The 27,583-nt window shown below is 32.8% G+C and overlaps 1 protein-coding gene across 3 annotated transcripts in view; it reads left to right on the top strand.

Moving 5' to 3' along the window:
* The window catches only part of LOC115232645 (apoptotic chromatin condensation inducer in the nucleus), a 137,036-nt gene that overhangs the window by 88,830 nt on the left and 20,623 nt on the right, over nt 1–27,583 (top strand). For all 3 annotated transcript variants that reach the window (XM_029802666.2, XM_029802656.2, XM_029802647.2), the window contains 2 exons: nt 4,784–4,913; nt 26,861–27,167. In XM_029802666.2, the coding sequence (XP_029658526.1) occupies nt 4,784–4,913; nt 26,861–27,167 (437 nt within the window). The remainder of the gene's footprint in view (nt 1–4,783; nt 4,914–26,860; nt 27,168–27,583) is intronic.

The raw sequence follows: 27,583 nt of genomic DNA, 5'->3' as shown, positions 1-27,583 counted from the left end.
CTCATGTCGAGTTGAACCAACATAACAAAGTATTCAGAGTTGTTCCTTCGTAACATTTCATTAAAAATCCTGGAATTTACTAACAATTTATAAAAAAAAAGCCTACTTGCTGTAAGAAGCTTTGTAATGATTTAAAAAAAAAAATGTTAGTCTGAGGAAGAAGAGAAAGCAATGTTAGCAGTATAGTGAAACAGCTACAAAAAGTTAAAATATATAATAAAAAAAATATGAAGTTTTGGATGACCTCTCCTTTTTTAAATTGTCATCGTTGCCTGGTTACTTCCCTTCATTATTTTTTTTTATAACATGACTAAATAAAAAGATTCATGATGCATAAGTAATTTTTGGGGGGCAAAGGAAGACTATTTTATTGCTACCAGAATACGTATTTTAGCAAAATTATTCTGAGTGTTAGATACCAGTCGTAATTTCATTTAAAAAAAAATACAAGTTGTCTACAGTTGAGATTGTTACGAAATAGTTTCATTAATGGTATTTAGTATAATGAAGAAAAAAAAACTGTCTGTTCATTAAATTATTGTAATGTTACAGTTTAGGTATCCACATGTTTGAATAAATTGCTTTGGTCTCTGTGTAATTATTGTATCAATAGTATATATTTTAGATCTAATCATTCAACTGACTCATCAGTCACGATTGCAGCCCTAATTCTGGTTAGAGTTGCTGCAGATCAATGGAAATAATTGATTTCTACAGAAGATAGCTTTCATAACATTCTCTGAAAATTGCAACAATATCTTTCCGATTGCTGAATTGTTAAAGCATTTTTTTCCCTTTTAGATATATGTTAGCTCTATGTAAAATGACTCTCACTTTATTAATCAGCATGTTTCATATCCAAAATTCAGTTGTGGTTTGCTTTCATTCAATTGATATTATTCTCATAAAATGCAGAAGTTGTTAAAATTGATGTCTTAGTCAAAATGATAATGGTTGTGAAAAATTGATAATGTTCTTAACCCTTTCTATACCAACCTGGCTGAAACCACCTCTGGCTCTGTAGCACAAATGTTTTGTTTCCATAAGTTTTGAATTAAAATCTTGCACCAAACCGTAGTCACAATTTATGTTACTAACAATAGCTTTATGATGACTCAGTTATTTTACTAAACTCTTTGTTATATTTAAAATTAATTGAAAGAAACCCAGAGCATCTCAAAATAAATATGGTAACAAGAGGGCTAATAGGATTTCTTTGAATTTATTTAGAAACTATTTCAGTAAGGATGATGTATGTTTGAATTCTGCTTTTAGAATAGGTGCACTGCTTTCCTGTATGTCCTGCAAAGTAGCTGCAAGCAATTGAAGATAGGAAGAATCTCTGGCTGTAAGATGCTGCCTCAGAGAAAAAAAAAAAACCTACACAACTCATGGCAGCAGCAAAATATAATCTTCATTACTATCCATTCATTTTCCGTGTTGGTACAAGTTTGATAAGTTGTTTGTTTGAGTCAGGGTTGGACTCAAATGCTCACACATTCCATTTTTAGCCCAATCTCTACATACCTGTCAGAGTAAGTGATAGACATTGATACCAAATGACCAGCGAGGGAGTATAGATAGTGTATGGATTACATGTATATTGGATTAGGCTTGTTATGTATATGTCTCAAGATGGTTAAAATACTAGAATGGTGAAGATGAGAAAGGGGAGGCAGGTGGAGTGTTGATGTGGGTGTTAGATATATATCCAGTGGCATCTTGTTACACTGGAAGCAATATAGGTGAATACAAGGCATTCACTGCCATCCTTTGTCTCACTGGTGGCATAGTGCATTAGGATTGAGAAGTGGAAAGATGAAAGTAAGGGTATGAAGGAAAAAGCTTGGGAATTTTTAACTTTGACCGGCATATTTTAAAAATAATTTCTTTGTAACTAAACACTTAAACTTCGTATACTGGTAGTGTGTTACATAAAACATCTTTTTCTCTTGGCTTTCTTGAGAAAATTCTGTAGTTTGTAAGCTATTTGTTGTTTAATTTCTTGCATTTCGGCAATTTCAACCAATCACTGACGTCTATTGAGGTGAATACAATTTCTGTCGTATTTTGTCAACAACATTTTCTGGTGGTGTCATATCAATTTTTCACTGTTATTTATGACATATTTCATATCAGTTACGTTCGTATGAATAAAAGATTATCGTTATTCAACTTTTATTAATAAACTCCTATTGTAAGTTCACAACATATGCAGTTTTAATTTCCCTCTGTCGGTCAAAGTGAAAAGATCCAAAGCTTGTTTGATATAGGCATGGTTCCACAGGTTCCAGTTATGTTGAGCATGCAGCATTTATACAGCTGTCCTTCGTGTGCATCACATGTCCATATTAAATCATCTCTCTTGCATTGTATTTGACTCCTTTTGTGTTCAGTTCTTCTTTTGATTTATTTGTGCTTGATTGTATGTGCACTCCAGTATTACACATTCATCAGAACACATTTGTTCCATTCCTTTTTTAGACTTTGCTAATCATGTGTTCCTGGGCCTCTTATAACCATGTAGCATCGAGCTTCACAAGCAGGCAGCATTCAGTCTCTTTATCTCTGAAGGAAAAGCCCTTTGTTGCCAGCAGAGACAATAGCTTCCTAACCATTTTCCAATCAGTCCTTATTCTGCTTACTATGCTTTCTGAACACCCACCCTGCTGCTAATTAGGTTCCCTAACTAATAGAAGCTATCAACTACTCGTAGAGCTGCAATGGGCATTGAAGGGAGACTATTTCACATGTGCTCTAAGTACTTACTGACCCTGTGTACCTGCCACATGTGAAGTTTACCTTCTCTGTTAGTCTGCTTATGAATCCCACTGATCCTCTTTTGCATCCATAGTTTATACTGGGGGCATCATATGAAATTCCTACATACTCCTTTTCTAAATATCAAACATGGCCATTTTCCTGAAGGTAGTCTGGTCCAGTCTTCCTTCCTCTTTATAGCTTAGTCATTTTTAAACTCACTTGGAGGCCTCTCAATTTTAAGTTTTGTTTTCCTGTCTAGAATTCAGCTATAGCTATAAGAACTAAGTTTTCAACATAAGGGAACTCCCATAAGTAGTCAGTCTCAAAGTCTGATGTGGTTTGGAAGACTAAACGAAACAGAAGGGATCTGAGGACTGAGTCCTGTTGGACCCTCACCATACATGTTACTCTCACCCTGCTGACAATGCTTCTGTATATGGCTTCTACAACTCTGACAATCCGTTTATCTACTCCAAACTTCTTTAGTGACCACCAGATCACAATGAGAAGTCCAGTCAAAGACCTTTTCTAGGTAAACAAATGCTAGTTATGGAGATTTATTACCAGTGAGATACTTCTGAAGTTGTCTCGATAGGAAGATGGCATCAGTAATAGTCCTTCTTGGCACAAGACCAAACTGCATTGCATCTCTTTTCTCTTCCTCTCCTTTCTTTTTTATTTTCTTTCCCCCAGCATTATATACGTATTTATAGAGGTGCATGCATAGCTACATGGTTAAGAAGTGTGCTTTGCAATCATGTGGTCTTGGATTCTGTCCCACTGCATGGTGTCTTTTGTAGCTGGGCCAACCAAATCCTTATGTGTAGATTTGGGAGATAGAAACTGAAAGAAGCCCATCATATTCACCTCTGTGTGTTCATATTTCCTTGCTTTGACATTAAGTGAATATAACCATCATACAAGTGGTCTCATTTATTTGCAATCTTTCATGGACACAATCCTGGGCATTGTGCTGCTTGTGGTCAAAAGATTAGGAGCAACCTTGCTTGGAAAGAGGTGAGAGGTGGTGATAAGAGCATCAGGCTATAGAAAATCTGCCTCATTGAATATTATCTGACACATGCAAGACATTACTGGTTATGCTTATGTAAGCAAAAAAATGAAACAGTTCATGAAGTTCTTTCATAGGATCTTTTCATATTTGATTGCTTGCACCTGTGTACCCCATTGCCCTCCTTCATACACGTAACTAGTGCAGGTTTCTATTTTGCATGCCATAGCTTATTCCTTTTACAGTAAGTTTTTTACTTCCAGTTCTTTTGTGCTGGCTAACATTACACATCCATGAGTTTTTTCCATTATTTACACACACATTTGTTTTGGGTCTGCATATAAATATGCAAGTGTGATTAAGAAATTAATTTTGCTATCAAAATCTTTCAATTTCCCTGTGTAGCATCTTGAGCTAATATCTTTTGCTGTTGTCCCATGTCAACCAAATTCTTGAATTTGAAATCGGGTTAACAGAAACAGTATGAATGCTTGTCAGATGAATTGTCCATGTGATCTAAAAGACTACCCAGGTCGCAAATTTTTATCCAGATATATATGACCCTCATGCTACATTTCATTTTAATTTGTCTGTTGAAGGCATTTATTTGCTGACAGTGCTCTACAATTAATTAGAAATTTGTGTATATGAATATGTTTATTGGTGTATGTGTTTACATTATATTTACATTTATTGTTGATTCTGTTGGCAGTAGAATTAAAGACCTACAGAATCCCAAAATGTACACAAGTTGCCTGAAAATCATTGTAACTTAGATGGTTTTTATATTAGGGTCTCAGAATAGATTTTATCTTTGTAGATGAATGATGCACATATGCCAGTATTGTTTATACCATAACATTTAAAATTTTATTTATAAGGTTTATGCTCCAAAACTTTTAATTTTTTTCTTTTGCTACTTGGTTAGAAAATATGACAAAGTTTTTGTTTTCCTAACCTTATGACTTTCCAGAAGTTGATGGAAACTTGTTTATTTTTATTTCTTAGACGAAAAGAAAAGAAAAGATCGGGCTGAAGAAACGTGTCCAAAATCTGATAAAAAGAAAAGAAAAGGAAGCTGGTCACGTTCTCTAAGCTCAAGTTCTTCAAGATCGCAATCTCGTTCCAGTTCTAGTTCGTAAGTATTCTTCTCCTTTGTAGATATTAGGTCTGCTTGGATACTGAGTTTATTTGACATTCCTTCTGGCCTTTGCTCTTCACAAATGACCATTCACGATATTTTATATCATATCAAATTTATTCTTTCATACCTCTTTCTTCCTTATATGTTCATTTTTTTTTTTTTTTTTTCAAGCGAAATGTTTATTATCATAACAGATTGAGTTTTAGATATACTTTGAAGCATGTAAATAAATTAAAATTTCTATTTTCTAAGGAAATTTTTATTGTAATTATTTATAATAATAATATATTGTAATAGCAATATTACAGCTGATGTTAGGAAAACTGGCTTTTACAATCATGAGCTCTTAAAAAAAGAAAATATATTAACTCATTGGGCTGCAATTTATTTTTCAACAATTGAGGTAGTTTTAATCAAAGTTTGATAAAAAAAAAATATGACTAAGAAATTTTTTTCCTGCTTTAGTTCAAAGCACAAAAAAAAAAATCTCATTAATAATTTAAGTTTTTGTTAAATCATTAAATGTTTTACTAACTCTGAAATTGTGTGTATAGTTTAATATTGTACATACATCTAGTAAATGATGTGGACAAAAGTAACAGTTCTTTTAACTCTACAATGCAAGTAACATGTGTAAATATTTCTGGGCTGTCAGATTTTGAAAAATGATTTAGCTTGTTTGCTAATCACTACATGTGATCAGCTTCAATATTTTTACTCTATTAACATATGGTCAAGACGGTTTGTCTGTGGCATATTAAACGGGTGTTGAAATTTTACATGGATGCTTTTGGGAGTTTGATCCCATTCTATGCACACACCCACACGTAGTGACTAAATTGAGCAAACGAAGCAAAACGTTTTATAAAAGAAAACAAAATGACGAGGCTAAAACTTGCTAGTTGTCTGAGCTGCTAGAAATAGCAACTAGTTTCTCTCAAATTACATCTTGCTGTCTTTAAAAAAAGAACGCAATAGAGAATGGAGTCCTAGGTGTACAAAAAAATTGGGACTGTCTTTCCTCAAATATTTCTGATCATAGATCTGTTAGGGCTGACTTGGAATTAAACAACAGTGACAACTCTCTGATCAAAATGTTTTAGATTTATAATCCAATTACAGTTGATTGTGTTTAATTGCATAACTTATGAAATCACAATGTAAAAATTGACTGGTTAATTGCATATGCAAATAAAGTAAATTTCAGTTAATTACATAAGATTTTTCTTTTCGATTTGTGAATGAAAAAAAATCATTTGGTAAGAGTAGCATAACATAGAATGTCTATTTGATTTGATATGAAGGAAGTTGTTCTGGAAGCTTCCATGTTAAAATAATACTAATACACAATACTACTTCATGTTTATGTCTTATTCAACTGATGTCTGATTTATTCTAGTTAGACTATTTCAATGAATTATAGAAAGGTGGTTTTGAATCAGGCAGTGAAGAGATGGCATTTTGTTTTTGTCATAAATTACATTAGCCTATGGTTTAACCTATTGCGTATCTTTTAAGCCACATGTCATTGTTGGGACGTATGAACATGGCTAAATTTAGTAATTGAAGAGCAGCAAAGGGATGTGAAAAGCCTCATAAGGGATAAATCAAATGGTTGATATATTCATATCAAGAAAAAAATAGCTTGGACTTGCTGGAAGTAAGTTGAATGTAAACAGTTTTTGTCGTTTAGAGTAATGCACTCAATCCTTTCATAGCCTTATTTTTTATAAAACAGACTGTCTGAAAGTAATCAAGAATTTGATGGCATTTACTAAAATAACTTTGTCATTATTGATTTGGTTGGTATTTGAAATTTAACATCAGAAAAGATTCTTACATAAGAATAGGTTGGGATGTTTTAATTTAAATACACTTTAAAATTAGAGGTTTTGTATGATAGAACCAGGTCTGACTTCAGGTAGGTTGTTTCAAGGTTAACAGCATGAATAAGTTTGGAGTATGTGTTGGCTTCTGGTCCTTATAAGGTCTATGGATAGGTTTACAAACCATAGTCATTTATTAGTAAAGACAAAGGTAAAAGTCTTCCATCAGTTTCAACGATAAGTAATCCAGGTGTTTCATTGACTGAACTGTCTATTTGTCAAGCTATAGGTGTTAATGGCTGATTTTTTTTTTCGGACAACCTTTAACATAAACCTTAGACAGAATCAGTGTGGCGTAGTAACAAAGCTGACCCTTTCAAATCATGTGTCCAGTACATGTGATGGGCTTCCATTGATTATATTTATTCAGGTTCATTAGCATGGCTTGACCAAAGACGCAGTGGTTTTAGCTTCTCATTGTGAAACAAACTTGTAAACCCAGCTATGCCTACATCCACAGTGAGTGGCATTCAAGATTGGATTATACATAGCAGTAACTCATAGGCATTCCCAATTATCCAGATTGTCCTTGAAGAAAGTAATAGCAGCAACATGTAAAAAGAAAAGATGATGTGGAAAAGATTCTAGTGTAATGCAGTGATTATCCTTAACAGGTTACTAAGGTCAGGTCCAGAGTAATTATCAGCACCAGTTCTGCTAGAATGTCAAAGATTTAGATCATTGAATCTTACGAACAGATGGTTCTGATGAAAAAGATATTACATTGGATTCAAGAAGCTTCATTATGAGAAGACAGAAGCCTAAATACTGCTGATTACTGGGCTTAACTGGTATTGCCTGAGATTTGATGGGCGTTTAGTTGAGGAAGCTTGCAACAGAGCAGGAAGTGACAAAAGAAGAAAAAAAAAAGTGAAGAATTCACATCCTGTTTAATTTATATCTTGTGATCTTATATAACTAGCAAAATTTACTGGAGACATAAAACATGACTGAGAATTTGAAAGAGGTGACCCTGAAGAATAGAGAAGCTGTATTGCTTGTTGATACATATACTTACAATGTACCTACTCAGATGTTGTAAATGTGAAATTAAACTGTCGCTGCCATCAAACACCACATCAATAATTCAGCCATAACTAGCTCACCAAAAACATCACATGATTGGGTGTGATTCATCTAATCAAAAGATAACTGAACGTTTTTTTTTTTCGTCTTTGTCCCAGAAAGCTAGTTTTTACAGCTGTAGATATCCATCACATCTACAGCTGGTTTTAAATCTGTAGATGTGGTATCCTTTCCCTACACATGATGGTGACAAGAACTGATTGAGGTGTATGTAGGTTAAGATAATGATACAGAGTATCGCAATATTCTAGCAGATGAAGAACTGGTTACTTCAGTCACGAATGATATGATGACGACGATACAAGATGAAAAAGTATGATGTTGATGACTTAGTATTACCCATCTCTTGTTCTGTCAATTATGAGAAAGTTCTTAGAAGAAAACAGCTGAACATTTTAACAGTTTTATGCCATTGTGGAATTATATGAATTGGCAGCAGTTAGAAATTGTATAGTCACAGATCACAGAATTTGTCAACTGGATACCAGTAACATTTGAAGTGCCATTCTTGTGCAAACTACAAGTCTTGTCACTTGTTAAGATCTGTACAAGGAAATGGATGCTCGAATTAATGAAAACAACATAATTCCTTCAGAAAACATTAATAATTTTTGCTTCTCATTAGCAGAAATGATTGGGAGATGGATCATATGTATTATTTGAAGAACAAGAAGTTGGTCTGTGTTAATTTTCTAACCGATAAAACAGATTTCGTTTCGTGCAGCTTTAAACTGGGATTTTTCTCGTAAAAGAAAAAAAGATAAAAAATAAAACATACTTTTGAGTAATGTTTTATTTTTGTTTTATATAATCCCTATTTCATCTCAAATCATCACTCTCTTATTCGCCTTTGTTGTGGGGTCACTTCAGTCTTGCAAGTTACAAGGCAATCGCCAGGCCTGGTCGGCGTTTGTGAGAGATGCAGCATTGAGGATGTATGAAGCCAGCTCAACCCACCCCGGGTGAATGCTGTCTCAAGTCAAGTCAGTCCTGCTAATAATGCTGGTTCCATGTAAAAAGCCCCCAGTGTACTTTGTAAAGTGTTATTAGGAAGAGCATCCAGCTGTAGAAACCATGCCAAAACTAAGGCATTGGAGCACAACATGGTCCTCTGACTTGAATCCTGTCAAACTGTCTGACCTATGCTAACATGGAAAGCAGATAATGATACATGTGTAAATGTAACTACAGTTTTGTATGACTGATCATTACTTTGTGTGTTCAGTTAATTGCATAAGAATTTCAACCACTGAAGTTTTGCAATTAAAAGGAATAGATTCATTGACATAGATTCATAAAGTAAAATTGAATGTAAAGTATTGCTGAGTTTATTCTGGAAGTTGCTTTATCATGTAAACTTACTTTCATTAGTTGGGGTTAGATACAACTTGTTTTCATCATCACTGGCTTGTGTCGGCATTACATAAAAGCACCCTGGTATCATGCAAATGGCACCCGTGCCGGTGGCATGTAAAAGCACCCACTACACTCTGAGTAGTTGACTTTAGGAAGGGCATCCAGCTGTAGAAAACCATGCCAAATTAGACTGGAGTCTGGTGCAGCATGCCAGCCTGGTCAAGCCATCCACCCCATGCCGCATGGACAATGGATGTTAAATGATGACGATTGTTTCAACGTCTACTTCACCACACTTGCATGGACCTCACAAAAAGTATGTCGGGGGAGGGGTAGATGCCCCTTCCTGATACTAACCCCATCTTCTGCCAAACGAGTTAATTATCTCCCAATCTATGAACAAATAACATGAGCATGTTTACATGGAGAACTGGAATGAGCTTTTTGTTTACTAACATCATATATCTCGTGCCCAGATCTGCTTTTGTGGTGGATTTCTGGCAAACACCATTAGCAAGGCCATTGTTTACATCCACTGAACTCACGTGAAGACAAACAAAATATATATTAAATCACACATGCAAATGTACACAGACATGTATACACATATAAGAACAGGCTTCTTTGGGTTTCCATTCTACCAGTTTTACAGCCTTGTGCCTCACTGAACATGAAACTCCATGATTGGAAAGTGAATTTCTGAGTCAGGCTTGTTTTGTGTTTTAAAAGCTATGAACCCGTGAGCTCAACTGTTAATATTTAGTGTGTACAAAATTATTGATATTTATAAATTTGCAAAGAATGGTTAGACCACTTTGGAGGCTAACTATAAATTTGTTAAGTAAACTACCTGGAATCTTAGATTTTTCAAGAGTAAACTGCCATTTTAATTCTGATAGTATTGTATGTTATTCAGCATTTACTGTTGGTTTTAAACACTTGATTTTTTTTTTTAATATATTAGCAGTATTGGATTAAGTATTCATTGCAGCCTAATGTTCTTTGTTGGGTTAACATATTTTCTTGTAATTCAAAATTATATATTGCTATTCAAGGAATAGAAAGAGTAACTTTGAGATGTGACTTGAATTTGTTTTTGAAAGAAAAACATTTCTTCTATAAATGCTAATTTTTTTTCCCTTCCTAAAATGAATGCCTGAATTATAAGCATTCGATTACCAAATATAATAATGCAAAAACAGATTTTTCAGTGTATTATAGTAGTGACTGATTCAGTTACATTCAGCCAATCATATAAAAATTTAATAATTTTGTCCCTTTAGGAATCGAGATCTATTTTCTTCCTTCATAAACACATGCATGTGTGCATGGATGTGTGTATACACATATACACATAAATATACACATATCAATGTACTCATATAAGCACACGCATGTATAAACTTCCACACATCTAAACCAGCAGCAAAGCTGTCACTCATAAATGAGTGTGACTTGGTAGTATGTACTTTGCTTTTGCTAATTGCTTTAGGTGCCTACGTAGTTGTGAGCAGACATAGACACCTTCTGGGCCCTCCCACTCCTGACCCAGCAGAACATCGAGGATGTGACAACTGGGCGGGGAGAGAGAGGGTTGCACCAGTATTTGGCTGATACTTTCAGCTGATTAAACTGGAGCAGTGTGAAATGAAGTGCCTTGCTCAAGGACATAAAATGCCGCCTGGTCCAGTAATTGAACTGTCATCTTTATGATGTTGAGGTTGATACTAACCATTTGGCCACCTATACCTGTATTCACACACATCACATACATAGGGAACACTGGTCTTGAAAGCTGGAAAGTATGGGTAACAAACAATCATGGGAGATTGTCTTATTGACAACCAAGTATATTTTACGGAAGTCTAAGATGTAAATACAGTCACTTCAAATTAGATGCTGTGTTTATATATTTATCATTTTAATTTTCAAAAGAATAAACAAATTGGGTGGGTGGTGGGGAAGAAAGCCAAATATTGAGATTTTTAAATAGTATCATTCCTAAATTAATTAACCAGCTGTTAAAATGCCATTAAAATTACTAGTTTTATAATTAAAAAAAATTTGAAGTTGTTTCTCATTAAGACACACAGTACATATTTTAGTCATTATCTTAGCTAATTTAATTTATGAACATTTTAGTGCTTAATTTGTCTTAAATTAACTGGATTAAATAGTTTATTCCTATTAATTGATCTGATGGTTAAATAACTCACTGGGTTGCTGTTTCAATTTTAATGTTTACATGGTGAGCAGTAACAAAATATATAATGTAAGATTTTCAATTTTAACTTGTTAATAAAAATCCCTTTTCCATTTCAATGGGGTTTATCTTGTGCCTTTTCTCTCTTTGTATTGAATTGTACTCAATACTATTGATCTACAATCACTTGTGGTACATAGAATAAATTCACTTTTAGTAATAATAGCATTAAAAGTATTACTTTGTATTTTATGGAGGTAATTGGTGTCAAAGTAATTTTTTTCTTTATTTTTAACAAATTCTTCTTTGTCGAACTTTACTTTTCTAGTCTAGCTGTGCTTATACATACACTGTGTGTGTACATAATGACTGTTTATATTTATATAATGGAAGCAACATAACACTTCTATTCCTGTTAATAAACCATTTTAAGTAACAAACAAATTAATTATATTTGGTTCACTTGAAAAATAAAAAAAAAGATTGTAATGTAATTATTTGCCTGTAGTAAATAACACACCACTCTCTAACGAGTTGATTTTGTTAATCTCTGTTCTTCTTTCATATATTAATGTTAAAATGATTTTCAATGGAAAATTTTTGGCTATATTTTGTTGAATCTTAATTTCAATATTTTAGTTGTTCTTTTTGTCTTTTTATATACAAAACGAAAAGAATTTTTTTTTTCCTGAAAATCTTTTTAATTTCATTAAAGAAGTAATCGTCCCAAATTAGAATAACTTTGCTTTGTCTAACGTTCACTAATAATTAGATGAAATAATTTATAATTCCTCCTCTTCCCCAGCAAATGTATTGATATTTTTTTTTGTTATGTAAGATGAGTTCAATTGTTACTCATTGACATTGTATGCATGCTTCTTTTATGACCTGTTGTAATTTTATAATGAAAACTGCATTTAAAGAAGAAAAAAAAAACAGCGTTATTTACTGTTGAACACACTTCTATCAGTTTATAACAAATTTCTTTATTAATTCACTTAGTGTGATTTGATCCTCTTTTTAAAATGAGCCTTTTCACAAAACATGTCAGTTCTATGTAGCATTTTATTTTCAATGATATTAAAGCATTTTAAATAACTAGTTTCTTTTTTAAACCTTTATATAAATAAGACAATGATTTGGGAACAAAACTGTCAAATTGTTTCTTGAAAAAAAAATAACAAAGAAAAAAAAAGAGAACTTGAGATTTTAAGTTAAAAGTTTTTTTTTTATTATACATCCCCCTAAAGTTTCTCTGTATAGTGTTTACACTTTTCATATCCCCCCAACTTAAAAGTTCCAAATAATGAACAACCATTTATATGGAATTTTTTTTTTCTCTCATGTGAGTGTCAGGCATGTCTCCTGACAAACTGGATATCTATTCTAGATAGAACACACTAACCTAAATAGCAATTACAAGCATCTTGGTAGATTATTATCCACTCATTCATTTGTTGTAATTTTCTGTTAACATGGGTGTTGATATTTACCCTCACCTCACCATCCATTGTTCAAATTCAATCATTTTCACTAGATCATCAGTCTTTTCATATCATTTTTAACTACTTTTGTCATACACTGTATAGTTCTTTGCCAGTGCTTTTTTTTGGGGTTTTTTTTTTTTTCCTAAACTTCAAAATGCTATCACAGCCAAATCAGGGATGGGTTATTCAATTAGCTGGTAAAAAAAACACATATATTTTTTCATTTATCATTATTATTCAGTGCTACATCATTAATAAACTTAAGCTTTTTTGCATTTGTATAGAAAAGAATAACATGAAAATCACTTTGTTGTTTGAGGTTAAGTTCTGTGTTCAGCTTGCATGATCAAAACCTTCCATTCTATGTAATATTGAAGGTGAATTTTATGCCTTCAGTAACTTTTTATTTATTTATTTAATAATATGAAAAGGTACTAAGTTTTTTTTCTTAGTTATCTTGTAACCTTTTTCCTGAATTATGAAAAAGTTTTAAAATGAGGGCAAATGTAGTTTAGTTTTTTTTTTTTTTTTTACCAAATTTCACTAACACGTGGAGGTTTTATTTTTCAACACGCCACCATTTCACAGTTCACTTTCAAATACCATTCTTGTAGTAGTGTATGTATGTAAAAGTAGATTTAAAAAAAAAACTACATTATTTGTATGTATGTGTATATATATATATATATATATATATATACACGTTTAAATATTGGCTAAACTGGCAATATGACCATTCCGAAATATAACAATATATATATATATTCATACACATACATAATACATATATATATATATATATACAAAAAACAGAAAATGGAGGAATACACTTAAATAAATTGATTTAAGTGTATTCCTCCATTTTCTTATTTTGTATTATGAATTTGAGGTAAAACATTTTACCTTCGCCCATATAATACAATAAATGAATTAATTGCATTGCAATTCTTAGCATTTATGTATTAACTTTACTGGGTGCTTTACTGGCAGTATATTGGATATACGAGGGACGTTCAATAAGTAATGCTTCTGAACCACTTGCAGTTGTTTGATCTAGCTGAAATTTTGCATGTGCAATTATTTATATCTCTATAGATTAAGTGGCAAATTACAGCTCTGAACTAATTGTGGTTTCTGATTTACAGGTGTTTGAACAGAGTCAAGTGTGAACTGGAGCCAGTTGAGTGTCGAGCAGTGATCCGGTTTTTGTATTTGAAAGGACGCACACCACGGGAGACTTTTGATGAAATGAAAGTAACTTATGGTGATGATGCTCCATCATATGACCTTGTAAAACGCTGGCATCGTGAATTTAAACATGGTCGGAACTCTGTGGAAACAGCTCCTAGATCTGGTCGCCCCCCTTCTGCCATTGACGAGGCATCTGTCCGTCGAGTTGAGGCTGCCATTTTGGAAGATCGACGCATAACTATTCGCCAAATAGCCCATGAGGTCGAGATTAGTACCGGGTCTGTGGAAACTATCATTCATGACCATTTGCATATGCAAAAGGTGTCTGCCAGATGGATTCCCAGGTTGCTCACACCTTTCCAGAAGCAAGAACGCGTCGAGTGCTCGAGGATGAATTTGGAGATGTGCCAAGAAGATGAGTCAAAAATTTCTCAGATGACTGATTACACAGGATGAAACCCGGGTCCATCACTATGATCCAGAGACCAAAGCCCAGTCAATGCAGTGGAAGCACCATGACTCACCTCCTCCAAAGAAGGCAAGGGTGCAGCCCTCCGCTGGCAAGGTCATGCTCAGTTTTCTGGGACCAGGACGGAGTAGTGATGACAGATTTCTTGGCAAAGGGTACCACAATTACAGGAGCCTATTATGTTTCACTTTTGAGGAAATTAAGAGAAGCTATCAAAATCAAGAGGCAGGGCAAGACCAGCAAAGGCATCCTCCTCCTGCAGGACAACGCTCCGGTCCACAACTCGCGTGTCACCAGATCAGAAGCACAGGCGTGTGGCTATGAACTCCTCCCCCACCCCTACTCTCCGGACCTTGCACCCTCTGATTTTCACCTCTTCTCAGCCATGAAGTTGTTTTTGAAAGGAAAGCGTTTCCTATATGATGCAGCCTTGATTTCTGAAGTCACGTCGTGGTTGGAGGACCAAACTGGGGTCTTCTACAAAAACGGTCTCCAGAGCTGCATCCAAACGATGGGAGAAATGCGTAACTCTAGGTGGTTCCTATGTAGAAAAAGACTAATAACTGTACCAAGTTTCGTTGCTCTACTGCTATGGGAAGTGGGTCAGGGGCATTACTTATTGAACGCCCCTCATATATATCATATGTAGTTTCTTCATTGTGTTTCCTTTTTAATGCGTATTCCACCTGATGAAATACGTTTTTAAGTCAAAAGAATTGTCACTCTTAAATTGATATTTGAGCATTTTAAAGATATCTGATTAACTGAAAAGAATGATGAGAAAAATGTATTACATTTTCTTAGCATAACATTCTTGTATGACCAGTAAATATTTGTAGTCTTCTTCAGTTGTGAGGTTTTTGGGACCAATCACAAACACACACACACGTATGTAAATGAGATAAATAAATAAAAAAAAAGACTGATGTAAGGGAGTCAGAAATGGTGGCAAATCCAAAATTTCTTTAACCTTTAAAATATAAAAACCCCCTTTTCCATTGAATATTTCTTGGTGGTATCTGTTTAGCTACAATTTGTAATTGTTAAGCAGCTGCCACTTTCTGGACACATGGATGTATATCCTTGCCTTTCTTTATTCATTTCATAGTAAATCAGTTGTAGTGGTGCTTATATTTTTCATTTTATTTTTTATTTCTACCATTCAAAAAAAAAAATTTTTTTTTTGTTTCCATTAAAATGTTCATAAAAAAAAAATGAAAATGTATGTGTTAGTTTTTAAAATTTTTTTTTAACTAAAACCTGCTAGACTGTAGCATGTTTTATATTGTATGACTGACATACTAACATACTATGTCGTTGCAAGAAGAATTCTCTTTGGAAAACTTGTATAAGTACTTGTACCTTCTAGTACAAAATAAAGAAGTTTCAATTGAACAGGACTGACTTGGTTGTTTCTGGATACTGCTTGCAGTTGATCTTATTTCTTCTGCTCTGCTGCTCATTTTCTGTTGAATTCAGGGATTAAGCTTCTTGGTTTTATTAATATTTGTATATTTTCCAACTGACAAAAGAGCAGTTGTTTGTAGTAGCAATACAGCTTGGTGTTGCGGACAGATTTTCCTTTATCAACAGAATTTGCTTAAATCAAAATTTGTAACTTTGATCCCTTGGAGTAAGACTCGATTATTGATTATCATTAGAAGACTCAGACCATTTATATTTTTTGGAAACTTTTATTGAATATTATTATTGTTTGTGCATATATGTATGTTTATAGAGATGCCTATATAGATATGTGGTGTGTTCAATAAGTTGTTTGCTTTCAGAAATATGTCTGTTTGACTTGATTGATTAGAAAACAGTGGCAATGTATTTTTGAAGAAACATTTTTATTTATGTGTAAATTAAAATCCGGAAAACATTAAACTGAAATTCTGGCAGTGCAAAAATGGGAAAATAGCCAACCCATCAACATCCACACAAAAAAAACAAAACTAATGAAGCAAAAAAAAAAAAGGGGTCTAGCACATGCTGGAATTTAAAATGTTATTAAGTCTACTTTCAATGTACAATGCAGTGGTACTCATCAATTTTTTGGCTACAGACCGCTTTGATTCCTATTTTATTCTGCTGGACATTCATAGCCATTCACTGTGTATGTAAATAAATTTTTGTAATTAAATATTTGGAGTTGTATAAAAAAAACATTAAAATATTTTGTGTATTGATGAAATATAAGCAATTTATTGCCCATAACTTTTAACAACAAAATCTTATGGATTCCGGTTGAGAACCGCTGGTAAAACAAGAGCTACTCGCAGCTCAGTTTGGTGAGTGAACTGTTGAAAATGAATAAACATGAATAAACTTGTTTCAAATATCTTGCCACACACCAAATGAACCTCTGATGAAAGCCACATGGAGATATTTCTTTGTAATGTAAGATTAAATATTAACCCCATCCCCCCATTTCTGAGAGATGAGATACAATAAAGAGAGAGAGTGAGATACAAAAGGAAATGAATTTGGAGTTTTGAGAATGTGTGAATGAAAAAAAATGGTTGCTGAAAATGATTATGATGTTTCTAGCAATAAAATTTGATGTTCATAGAATTGTGAATTTTAAATGTTTATTGAGTACACCAGATATCTTTTGTCTTTCTATGTAACATACATGGACACACAAACATCTTTTTTCAATTTGCTAAGGTAGACTTTTGTTATTTTTACTGTCATTCGTTTACTAACAGTAGTTTTGATTGTAAGGCGTTAACTACCATTTATTAATTAAGGCTAATTATGCTGAAATTATTTCTGCAACTTAGTTGGTCAGTATTAGTGAAATATAGGCAATTCCATGTTCTGTGATCTTTCATATATACTTGTACTAAATTTGAGTTGGTTTTTCTATGATATTTCATATTGAATACTATATACCCACAAGCTTAAACTCTAGAATTCAACAGTTATTTTTATGTTAAAAGAGAAAAAAAAATATCAAAAAATCAAAAGAAAGCAAAGAAAAAAAAAGGAGAAAGCAAAACCAAATGACACTTGCTGTGACTGCTAGCAACTAATTAGTGCTATTGGTCAAAAGATTGGCTTTGTGTACACACAGTCACTGTCAATTCCCTGACACTTTGTTGGCGATTTGGACCGAACTGATCTTGGAGCCAGTATAACAAGTGGCTGTACTAAAGTAAGTGTTGCTTAGGAAATTCTTTTCTTTTTCTCCCTTTTTAATTTTAATTTGTAATTTCAATGTTTCAGCCTGTCATAGTTCAATGCATTTAGTTTTCATAAGTTACTTCTATTTTCCATGTTGTTATTTGTATATTCTTTTTCGCTTTTTAAATTATCGTTAAATGTGATATTCACATTAGAGTAGTTAAACAGTCCTTGTGTCTTAGATATTGGGCTAATTTAATATTGACACTAAAAAGCACCTTTTAATTTAGCATCAAAAAGCCTTTAAATTTGTCTTCACATATTTTTCTTTTTTATAAAATTTAGTTTTCCTTATAAAGTTATGATATAATTGAATTAATCTATTGAAATATTTGAAACTGCAGGGTATATTTCTTCCCAAGTTATTATTGGACTCTATGTTTGTAAAATATATATTTCGCCTTTTATATTTTGATTTGTCTTCTTAATAAGTTTAGATAGTTTAATATGTGGTTTGAACTAATTTCATTAATAGCTTCCATTTTAAATCTTGTGTAGGTGGTTTAATACATTAGGAGATTATTTCCTGTTGTGCCATTGTTTTCAATATCTGAATCAATATCTTCAATATTAAATATGGTAATATTTAGTAGACAGTGATTGTAGGGAAATTTTCACAAATTTACCCGTTCTCATTCTATTTGTTGCATTAATTTTTATCCTGGCTTGAGAACTAAGTTTTCTTGTGTAGGGAAAGGAGAAAAGTTGCTATTGTGATTAGGTTGTACAGAGTTGTCTACCTTGGTCTATCCTTTAATTGTTTCAATCTTGATCCATTTCTGTTTTGTGATAAGAATTCTCTGTTTTATTTTACTCTATCATTTATTTCTGTCGTAGAATTGATGTATTCCTGAGGTTTGTGTATCTTGAACATTTTGTAGCTCTGAGGAATTCTGTAAACATTTTTCTATTTGTTGAGTTTTCTTTGCACAATTTATTTCTATCAATGTTGCAAGTTAAGTTCTAAATATTTTGTTTTGTAGTTTGAATTGTATTATATCGATGGCATGCTGTATTTCATCGAATAGGTCCAGTCATGTTACATCCTAGCTATTGAATTGAGGATTACTCCAACTCTCTAAACACAGTGTATGTTAGCCAAAGTACCAAATTTTGAACATCTTGTGTATTTTTCTGTACTTAATAATGTCCTTTCTAATCATACTGTAAATTGCTGAAAGACTTTGTCAGCTTTGAGCAAGTATAGGTGGATGGTTTATGTTGGATTTGGAATTATTTCAGTCTTGTAGGTTCTTATGTTTGTAGATCGGTCGTTTATTTAAATTATAACACTAACACACAAACACACACACACATGCTTATGATTGCATACATTAACATTAACCTGCATGTAGTAGCTTTAAATGGTAAAACAAAAAAAAGTGTACGTGTGTTTATTTATTTATGTATATATCAGTTTAAGACATTCAATGTAATGTACATTTTGCTGAGTTTCTTCCTGAGTCTTCAAGTAGAGAAGACACTCCTAATATAAAATGCTGTGGAATGATGTTACATGGAATTTCTCAATTTGATATGTATGTACATATGTATTGTAATCTCTCTCTCCCTCTCATATATATATATATATTATATATATATATATATATAGATAAATGTGTGTGTGTGTGTGTATATATATATATATATATATATAGATAGATAAATGTGTGTTCATATATATATATATAGATATAGATAAATGTGTGTGTGTGTGTGTATATATATATATATATATATATGGAATGTGTTTGTGTGTGTGTGTATATATATATATATATGGAATGTGTTTGTGTGTGTGTGTGTATATATATATATATATATATGGAGTGTGTGTTTGTGTGTGTATGTATATATATATGGAGTGTGTGTGTGTGTATATATATATATATATATATATGGAATGTGTGTATGTATATTTGTTTTGCTGTGATGTTTGGATTGGATGATGCAACTCTTCCCTGGGAACAACCAACCTAAATGATATTAATGTAGTATAAAGAATCCCTCAATCCTAAGAAAGTACACTTTTTCTTGTTCTCGTACACAAGAAAAACAGTGGCTTTATTATTATAGCATCTTTATTAACATGACCTCTTTGTTAATATTGGAAGTATTTTACAGATTGCTGTGAGCTGTCTTTGGGTTCCTCATATGACCATGGCCATTTGTCAAATGAGACTCCTTGGAATTACATCAAAGACTGAATTAATGTCTCTTATTAAAGTACTTCAAAAACTGTTCCTTTGATTAATTTAGCCATGAAAAGATGTAGTTTTAAAGTATTTGTTGAAAGTATTTTAATTATTTTGATCTTAATTTACAAAGCATCAGGGAAATATGAAAATATGTCTCTTTTATGATGTTCAGTGCATGTGTAGCTAAAGCTAAATATCTCGTAATATACCATGTAAAACAACCACCTGTATTTGCCCAGTATATTGCGAGCTATTACTGTCATTTGCATTCGATCTACTTAATAATTAATAAAAGAGAATTATTTCCATGTTTTAATTATTTATGAACTTTGAATGCTTTAATTTTTAAAAACAAAATTTAATTACCCCTATTTTTTTTCTTTTTATTAGATCCAGTGTGTGTGTATGTCAGCTTGAAGTATTTTTCTTAAAAGTGGAATGATTGAAGTAAAACCATTTAATAAAATATTCCTTAATACTAATCATCATTTAAATTTTATTTTCTAAACTGACCATACTGGTTTTATGTTCCATGATATTCCAATTGGTGCCAAACATTAAGAGGAATTACCTAATGGAATATCAAGCAATAATTATATTAAAAATATTGTTCCCTTTTTTTTTTTTGTATCTATTGATATTTTTGTTGGGAAAGAATTCCTTTAATGTTTGATCCAAGTATTTTATAAGATTTTAAAGGTTGCTATCAAACATGTTGGTTATTTGATGTATTGTTGAATTTAAAACAGAAAAGGAACTAACTTCACACCATTCTATTTTTTTTTTGTTTTACAATCATAGCTCTCATAACAAAAAAAAAAGAAAAAAAAATTTAAGAAAAATATTTTGCTATATTTTCCTTGCAGTTATCTTTCACTATATTTTCATATTCTAAATGAACGTAGGATTAGTTCAAATATGCTAATAAAAGAAGTAGTTTTAAGGTATTTGCTGAAAGTATTTTAAATATTTTGATCTTAATTTACAAAGCATCGGTAACCAATTTTAACCTAACTTGAACAATTTTATTTTTTTGAAAAAAAAAAAAAAAAGTGTTATCCTAAGCAACATATTTAAAAAATTTTGTGTGCTGGTTTTTTGTTTTCTTTATTTTTATCATTATCATCATCATCATTATCATCATCTCTTCTGGTCTCTCATCTTTGGTTAACTGATTTTGAAAATTCAAGCAAATTTTTTTGCATACACTAAGAACTTCTGAATACACTGTAACTTGACTCTCTTTAATGTAAAGAGAGAGAGACATTAAGAAAATTTATTTTTATTGCAATGTCATGTTAAACAACACAATTTTTATATTCTAAATTAGTTTTATTCACCTCAGATTTTTTTAAACACAATCTATGTATTTAATGTGATTTGTCTACAATGCCTCCAAGCTGTCAATCATTGTGGTGTTCATTTTCTATCAAACACATCTTGATAAGTATACACAAGAATTTTTTCTAAATGATTCTGATTTTGTCAGAAATAGATGCTTTTATTGGTAGCTTGATTAAAATTGTCAGCATATATCTATGAACAACTTTATAAAAGGGAAAGTAATTTCGGTCAGACCAGCACAGTTGACTGCCAAGTAGAAGCATTCTTACAGTATCTCACTGTCTGCATGTTTATAACAACATTACCATTTATCGTCTTACAGTGGCATGACTAGAAAGATTTGTCAAGTTTTCCTATTTACTTTCCTTTTTCAAATTATTATTGTTTTAGTGCGGTTGTATACTGTCAACCTAACGTGAAAGTCCCATAGAGGGAATCACACCACCGCTATTTAGCCCTAGGCAACATCAACGCTTCCTGTCGGCCTTGACACATTTCCTGTATCCTTATGTTTACAAAGGGGAGACAAGCATCCCCAATAGCTAGGCCTGCATCCAGAGACATGACATGTCTCTTGCTCGTCATCAGTCTGGAGTAGCATGGCCTGCTAGCTGAAGATACCTGTCTAGGCTTTGTAAACATATATATATTTTCACTGAAGTTTATTCACTGATCACCAAAATTAGAAATTTCTAATATTGTTTTAGTTATTTCTTAGAATTATTCAAGATTTGTTATTGCTTGTCTTGGGAGAAGTATGAATGCCATCTCTTCTTCAAAGGATTCTTTTCAGTGCAGAATGCTCCAAACAAAAGAAAAAAAAACCCCATTGCTACTGGTAGTGTTACTGAACAAATGGCTCTGCAGTTATTATTAGTCAATAGTGATTACAGACCTAACATAAAACTATTTTATCGACTAGTGTAGTGGCCGATCTTATTTCCCAAAATCTTGGCTGTGGGGTGATTCTTTTGCACTTGTAACTCTATTACTTGCTGAAGGCTTTATACATCTTTGGGCAGGCACTATTATGCTATTTGCCTTCTGGAACTTATTCTTTTACTTTGTTAATTGTCTTAAGAAAACACAACTGTTAATTACAACTTAGTTTCAGCAGTGTTTTCGTACATTTCATTTAGATTCCACACTTATTTCACCTTTTGGGAAAGTATGTATGTCATATCCTGATTTGTCAAACTATAAGGCTTTCATTAAATTAGTTTTCATTTGACTATATTTTGGATCCGTGGGTCTTTTTTGTCTTTTGGATCTAACATTTGTTGTTTCTCACTCTGGTCTTTGACAACTTTGTACTGATTCATTTAACACTAGTCACAAAGAAATCTTTTTTGTTTTTAAAATCAAAAAATTTTGTCTATGTTAAGTCTATTGTTACTAGTCTTGTTATTGAGGAATTAGAAATCAAATGTATATACTAACAATTACTAATTTCAAGGGTCTCTTTTCAATCAACATTTTATGCCAATTTTATGACAGTTTTTCTACTAGGATCATGCCATAATACTTTTCACTGGAAGAATTTACTCTTTTGTATATAATTGTACATAAGATTTCAGAGTTAACATCTGTTTGGGCAGTATAGAAGTGTTATGTTTAAACCAAAATTGTTGGGCCTTATCCTTAAGTTGTATTTATCTTCCAGACATCAGGGAGGGGGAGGGCTTCCATGGATGTTGATAGGTGGAAAAATACTTGGAGACTGAATTCTAACAAACCACATTCTATGTGAAATGCATATAAAAATTAACTGCTCTTTTGTTATTTGGGTTGTCTGTAAGTCTGGTACTTTATTCTAGTAGTTTCTATTGCTGAAACTATTAAGGGGACATAAAAAACCCAGCATTGGTTGTCAAGTGGTGGGAAAGAACACAAACACACAAACAGGCTTCTATACAATGTCCGTCTACCAAATTCATTCACAGCATTGGTTAAATCTGGGGCTATAATCAAAGACACTTAGCCAAGATGCTGCACAATGAGACAACCCCAAACCAGGCTTCTTTACCACACAGCCCTGCCTGTACATATGATCTGTGTGGATTTTCCTTTTAGTAGGGAATATTTCTTTCAAGGTATTTAAATATTCAAGAAAGACATGATGAAAATACAATGCACATTACTGCAGTGTCTTCCCTGAATGCACACAAGTCACTTTAGTAAAATAATTCTATATCTTTCTTGCACAGCTCCATAGACTATATATATATATATATATATATATATATATATATATATATATAGGCACAGGAGTGGGTGTATGGTAAGTAGCTTGCTAACCAACCACATGGTTCCGGGTTCAGTCCCACTGCGTGGCATCTTGGGCAAGTGTCTTCTGCTATAGCCCTGGGCCGACCAATGCCTTGTGAGTGGATTTGGTAGACAGAAACTGAGAGAAACCTGTCGTATATATGTATATATATATATGTATGTGTGTTTGTGTGTCTGTGTCTGTGTTTGTACCCCTAGCATTGCTTGACAACTGATGCTGGTGTGTTTACGTCCCCGTCACTTAGCGGTTCGGCAAAAAGAGACCGATAGAATAAGTACTGGGCTTACAAAGAATAAGTCCTGGGGTCGATTTGCTTGACTGAAGGCGGTGCTCCAGCATGGCCGCAGTCAAATGACTGAAACAAGTAAAAGAAAAAAAAAAAAGTCTATTTAACCTTTTTGGTATCAATCTACCTCAAGTTGCCCTCGATTCTATGATGCAAACTTTCTGTTTTAATGTTGGCTAAGTTAAAAACCTTCCTTAAAATTTTCATGTTAAACTATGTTCAAAATACCAGATTAATAATGGAAAGTTATTTTTACTAAATTCTTTGTAATTTTCACAATTAATTAAAATAAAGGCAATGTATTTCAGTAGAATTATGGTTACAAAAGAGTTAATAGATTAATGAAATAGTTAAGTGCATTTTTTTGTAGACTTGCTACAACTCGTGGTGTCTATCTTTGGAATAATTTTCTATATTTACAATTTGGAATGGTTTGTTGAAATGAATTTAACAGTTGAGTTGCAAAGTTGATTATATGATGACTGTTGTGGTTATGTGAAACCTGAAGAAAATAATAGAAATACTAAGTTTCAAATGGTCACTGAAGTAATTTTTTTTTTTTTTGAACACAAGGAAATAATTGCACTGAAATCACTTGAATTGCACATCAGATATTTAATTTTGCTGAAGTACACATTTAATTTTTGAATTTTTTTTTTCTTCTTAAAATGCATTACTAGAAATTGCTTTTAATTTTGATAAATATATCAGTTCATATGTCTGAAATACTAATATATTATTAAAAGTACTGTAAGAGTGTATGAAATGTTTTTGTTCAGTAATAATAATAATAATACAAAAAACTATTTAGTACTAACATTTTTTGGTATTTGATGGAAGATGTATTTATTATCCCTGCCTATTACCACTTACAGTGGTCTCTTATAGTTAAAAATCATGATTAAGCTTTATTTATATTCTTTTGCCATATTTCAGGAAGTTTATTAGTTTGTTTGTCATTACTATGTAGTCTTGACTGAATGGGGATATTGCAGAGTTGGAATACTTCAATATCTTTGCCTGTTAAGACTACACAACAATACATAATACATGCTTGTCAGCTTACTAGTTGACAACATATATTATGTAGTGTTATGTAGCCTAAATAGGCAGTGATATTGTGATTGCTGCTTACTGGCTGAAGGCATGTATTCTATCACTGTTATTGTCTTTAAGATGGCTAACTAGCAGAGTTGCTAGAGCATTGGATAGAATGCTCTGTGGTAATTTCTCCAGCTCTCTGTGCTCGTGAGTTCAAATCCTACCAACGTCAGCTCTGCCTTATGTCTTTTCAGGGTCGATAAAATAAAGTACTAGACAAGTACTGGAGTTGATTATTCTCTTTTTGGAAGAAATCAGTTGTGATCATACCTGGAGAGGGATGGGTTCCACCAGGTCCAAATTGTCATCATGGCATCCGTGTGCTCCATTAAAGAGTTCAGAGCCCTTAGCTTGGTATTGCATCCCATCAATCCTAATTACCATATAGATGTGTCATGGAGAAAAACCTGTTCATGATTGTAATTGGTTGAAATACTGCATAACCAATTTGTAGTTCATTAGCTGCAAGTGCTGGACTGAAGTCTTTCTTTAGCGAGTGTTATAAAATAGAAAATGAGCTCCAGATGGCTAAGTTTGTAGCTTGCTCTCCAGACCAGCTGTTTCAATAAAGTTTACTAATAATGCTAATAAGGAAATGGTGTGAGAATTACAGCTTCCATTGGTACTTTGTTAGAAATTTATTTCCTGGTTAGAGAGTTGCAAACAAGCTACAAAAGACAAAGTTGTCAGAAAATAAAGTCTGTCTTAGTATTTTCAGTCGATGTGGTTCAGTTCAAATGAAGATGATGCACTAATTACAGTAAACTATTCCCTGTAATATTGAATATTACATTAGATTTAGCTTCAAGTCAGTGAAGCCACCAGTTTTCAGGATTATATTACCACCAAATAACATCTAGCATCTTCATGCTTGCTGTATTCTACCATTAGAATTTGGAAGCTGAAAATATTCCAATAGTAGAAGATATGCTTTCGAGAATTAAGTTCATAAAATAAACTCATTGCCCTTATAGATGGCTCTGTTGAATTTCTGACATTATATAATAATTGTTTTTACTTCCCCATTCTGACATGGGTTGTATGGATCTTTCTGGGGCAGTGTCTTTTTACAACCAGAGACCCTTCCAGATACTAACACTTTCATTTGCCTTCTATGACAGCAGGTACATGGTGTACCTTTTCTAAAAACTGGGTTGAATGTGATTCGCACATGCCCCCTTGGAAAAACATTCCAAAAGGGTTTTATATTTCAGGTTCATAGATGTTGTGGTCAACATTTTTTCAAAAAAGTTTGCTCAAAGTTTAACCCTTTCGATACTAACTTGACTGAAACCAGCTCTGGCACTGAGTACAAATGTCTTGTTTTCATAAGTTTTGAATTAGAATCTTCCACCAAACCTTAGTCACAATATATGTTCCTAATACTAGCTTAGTGATAACTAAGTTATTTTACTAAATTCTTTGTTATATTTAAAATTAATTGAAAGAAACACAGAGCATCTCAAAATAAATATGGTAATGAAAGGATTAAAGAAAAGGGAAGTATTTTTTAGTTGTTCATACTTTCATGAATTATACAGATTGAGTAAGAACTGATATAATTTTTTTTGGGAACAAAATCCGAGTTTGAAGATTAGAATATTTTACTATTTATACAAATATTTTTCTAGGATGTTTGTTTTACTAACTAGTTTGATCAAGTGATTTTTATTTTTAATGCCACTAATTAAAAATGTGAAAATGTAAAGTGTATTTTTTTTCTTCTTTTTTTTTTTTCAAAATGGTCTAAAATCGATTAGATTCCTTTGGGTTCTTATTTTATTGTATAGTGTATACTAAACACATTTTCTGTATGACTGATAATTAAGCTCCCTTTAAATATTTTTCTTTGCAGGTCTGTGTCGTCTCATTCAAGCAACCGAAGATCTCGTTCTCATTCCTCTCGGTCAAGATCTCGGTCGTCTTCGAGTAGTTCACGAAAGGAATCGGACATGAAGTCTTCAGAAGCTCGAGCCCGATCAAGATCTGCGTCTTCGAGATCCCGTTCAGCATCCCGCTCCCGATCATGGTCAAACTCGGCTTCGTCACGATCTCCTTCACGGTCTAGATCTCGATCCCGATCCCCATCCCATTCCAGATCCAGCTCCGTTTCCAGCTCACCTGCAAAGAAAAAGACACCCACAAAGTCTTCAGAGGAACAGGTATTTAAAATTGTGTGTATAATTAGTTTAGTAATTAATTTGAAACACCAGGTAATATAGAAATAGGAATACCCCTAAATTTCTTTTATATGAATATTTTCATAATAATATTTGTGTTGACTAGGACTTTTACAATAAATTTGAGACCTTACAGTATTGAGGACCCCCTTCCCATCAGTAAATGTTCTCTTGTTATTCTTAAATTTTAAAATAACCTCAATTTAACAGTGAGTAATGGTGTATAAAATAACTAGTATAAACACAATTTTTAAGACTTCTACTCCATACTGGTTGGCTTAGATGGTTATATAGTTCTCTGCCTTATACTTACTTGTACTGGTGGCGACATTCACCCAGGGTGTTGAGCCAGCTCTGTTCAATGCATGTTTGGAGTTTCAGTGAGAATACAAGTTGAC

The sequence above is a fragment of the Octopus sinensis genome, linkage group LG1, assembly GCF_006345805.1.
Source record: "Octopus sinensis linkage group LG1, ASM634580v1, whole genome shotgun sequence".
NCBI classification, from domain to species: Eukaryota; Metazoa; Mollusca; class Cephalopoda; order Octopoda; family Octopodidae; genus Octopus; species Octopus sinensis.
Note: the sequence above shows the minus strand (reverse complement) of the source record. Positions and strands in the feature narration are given on the sequence as shown.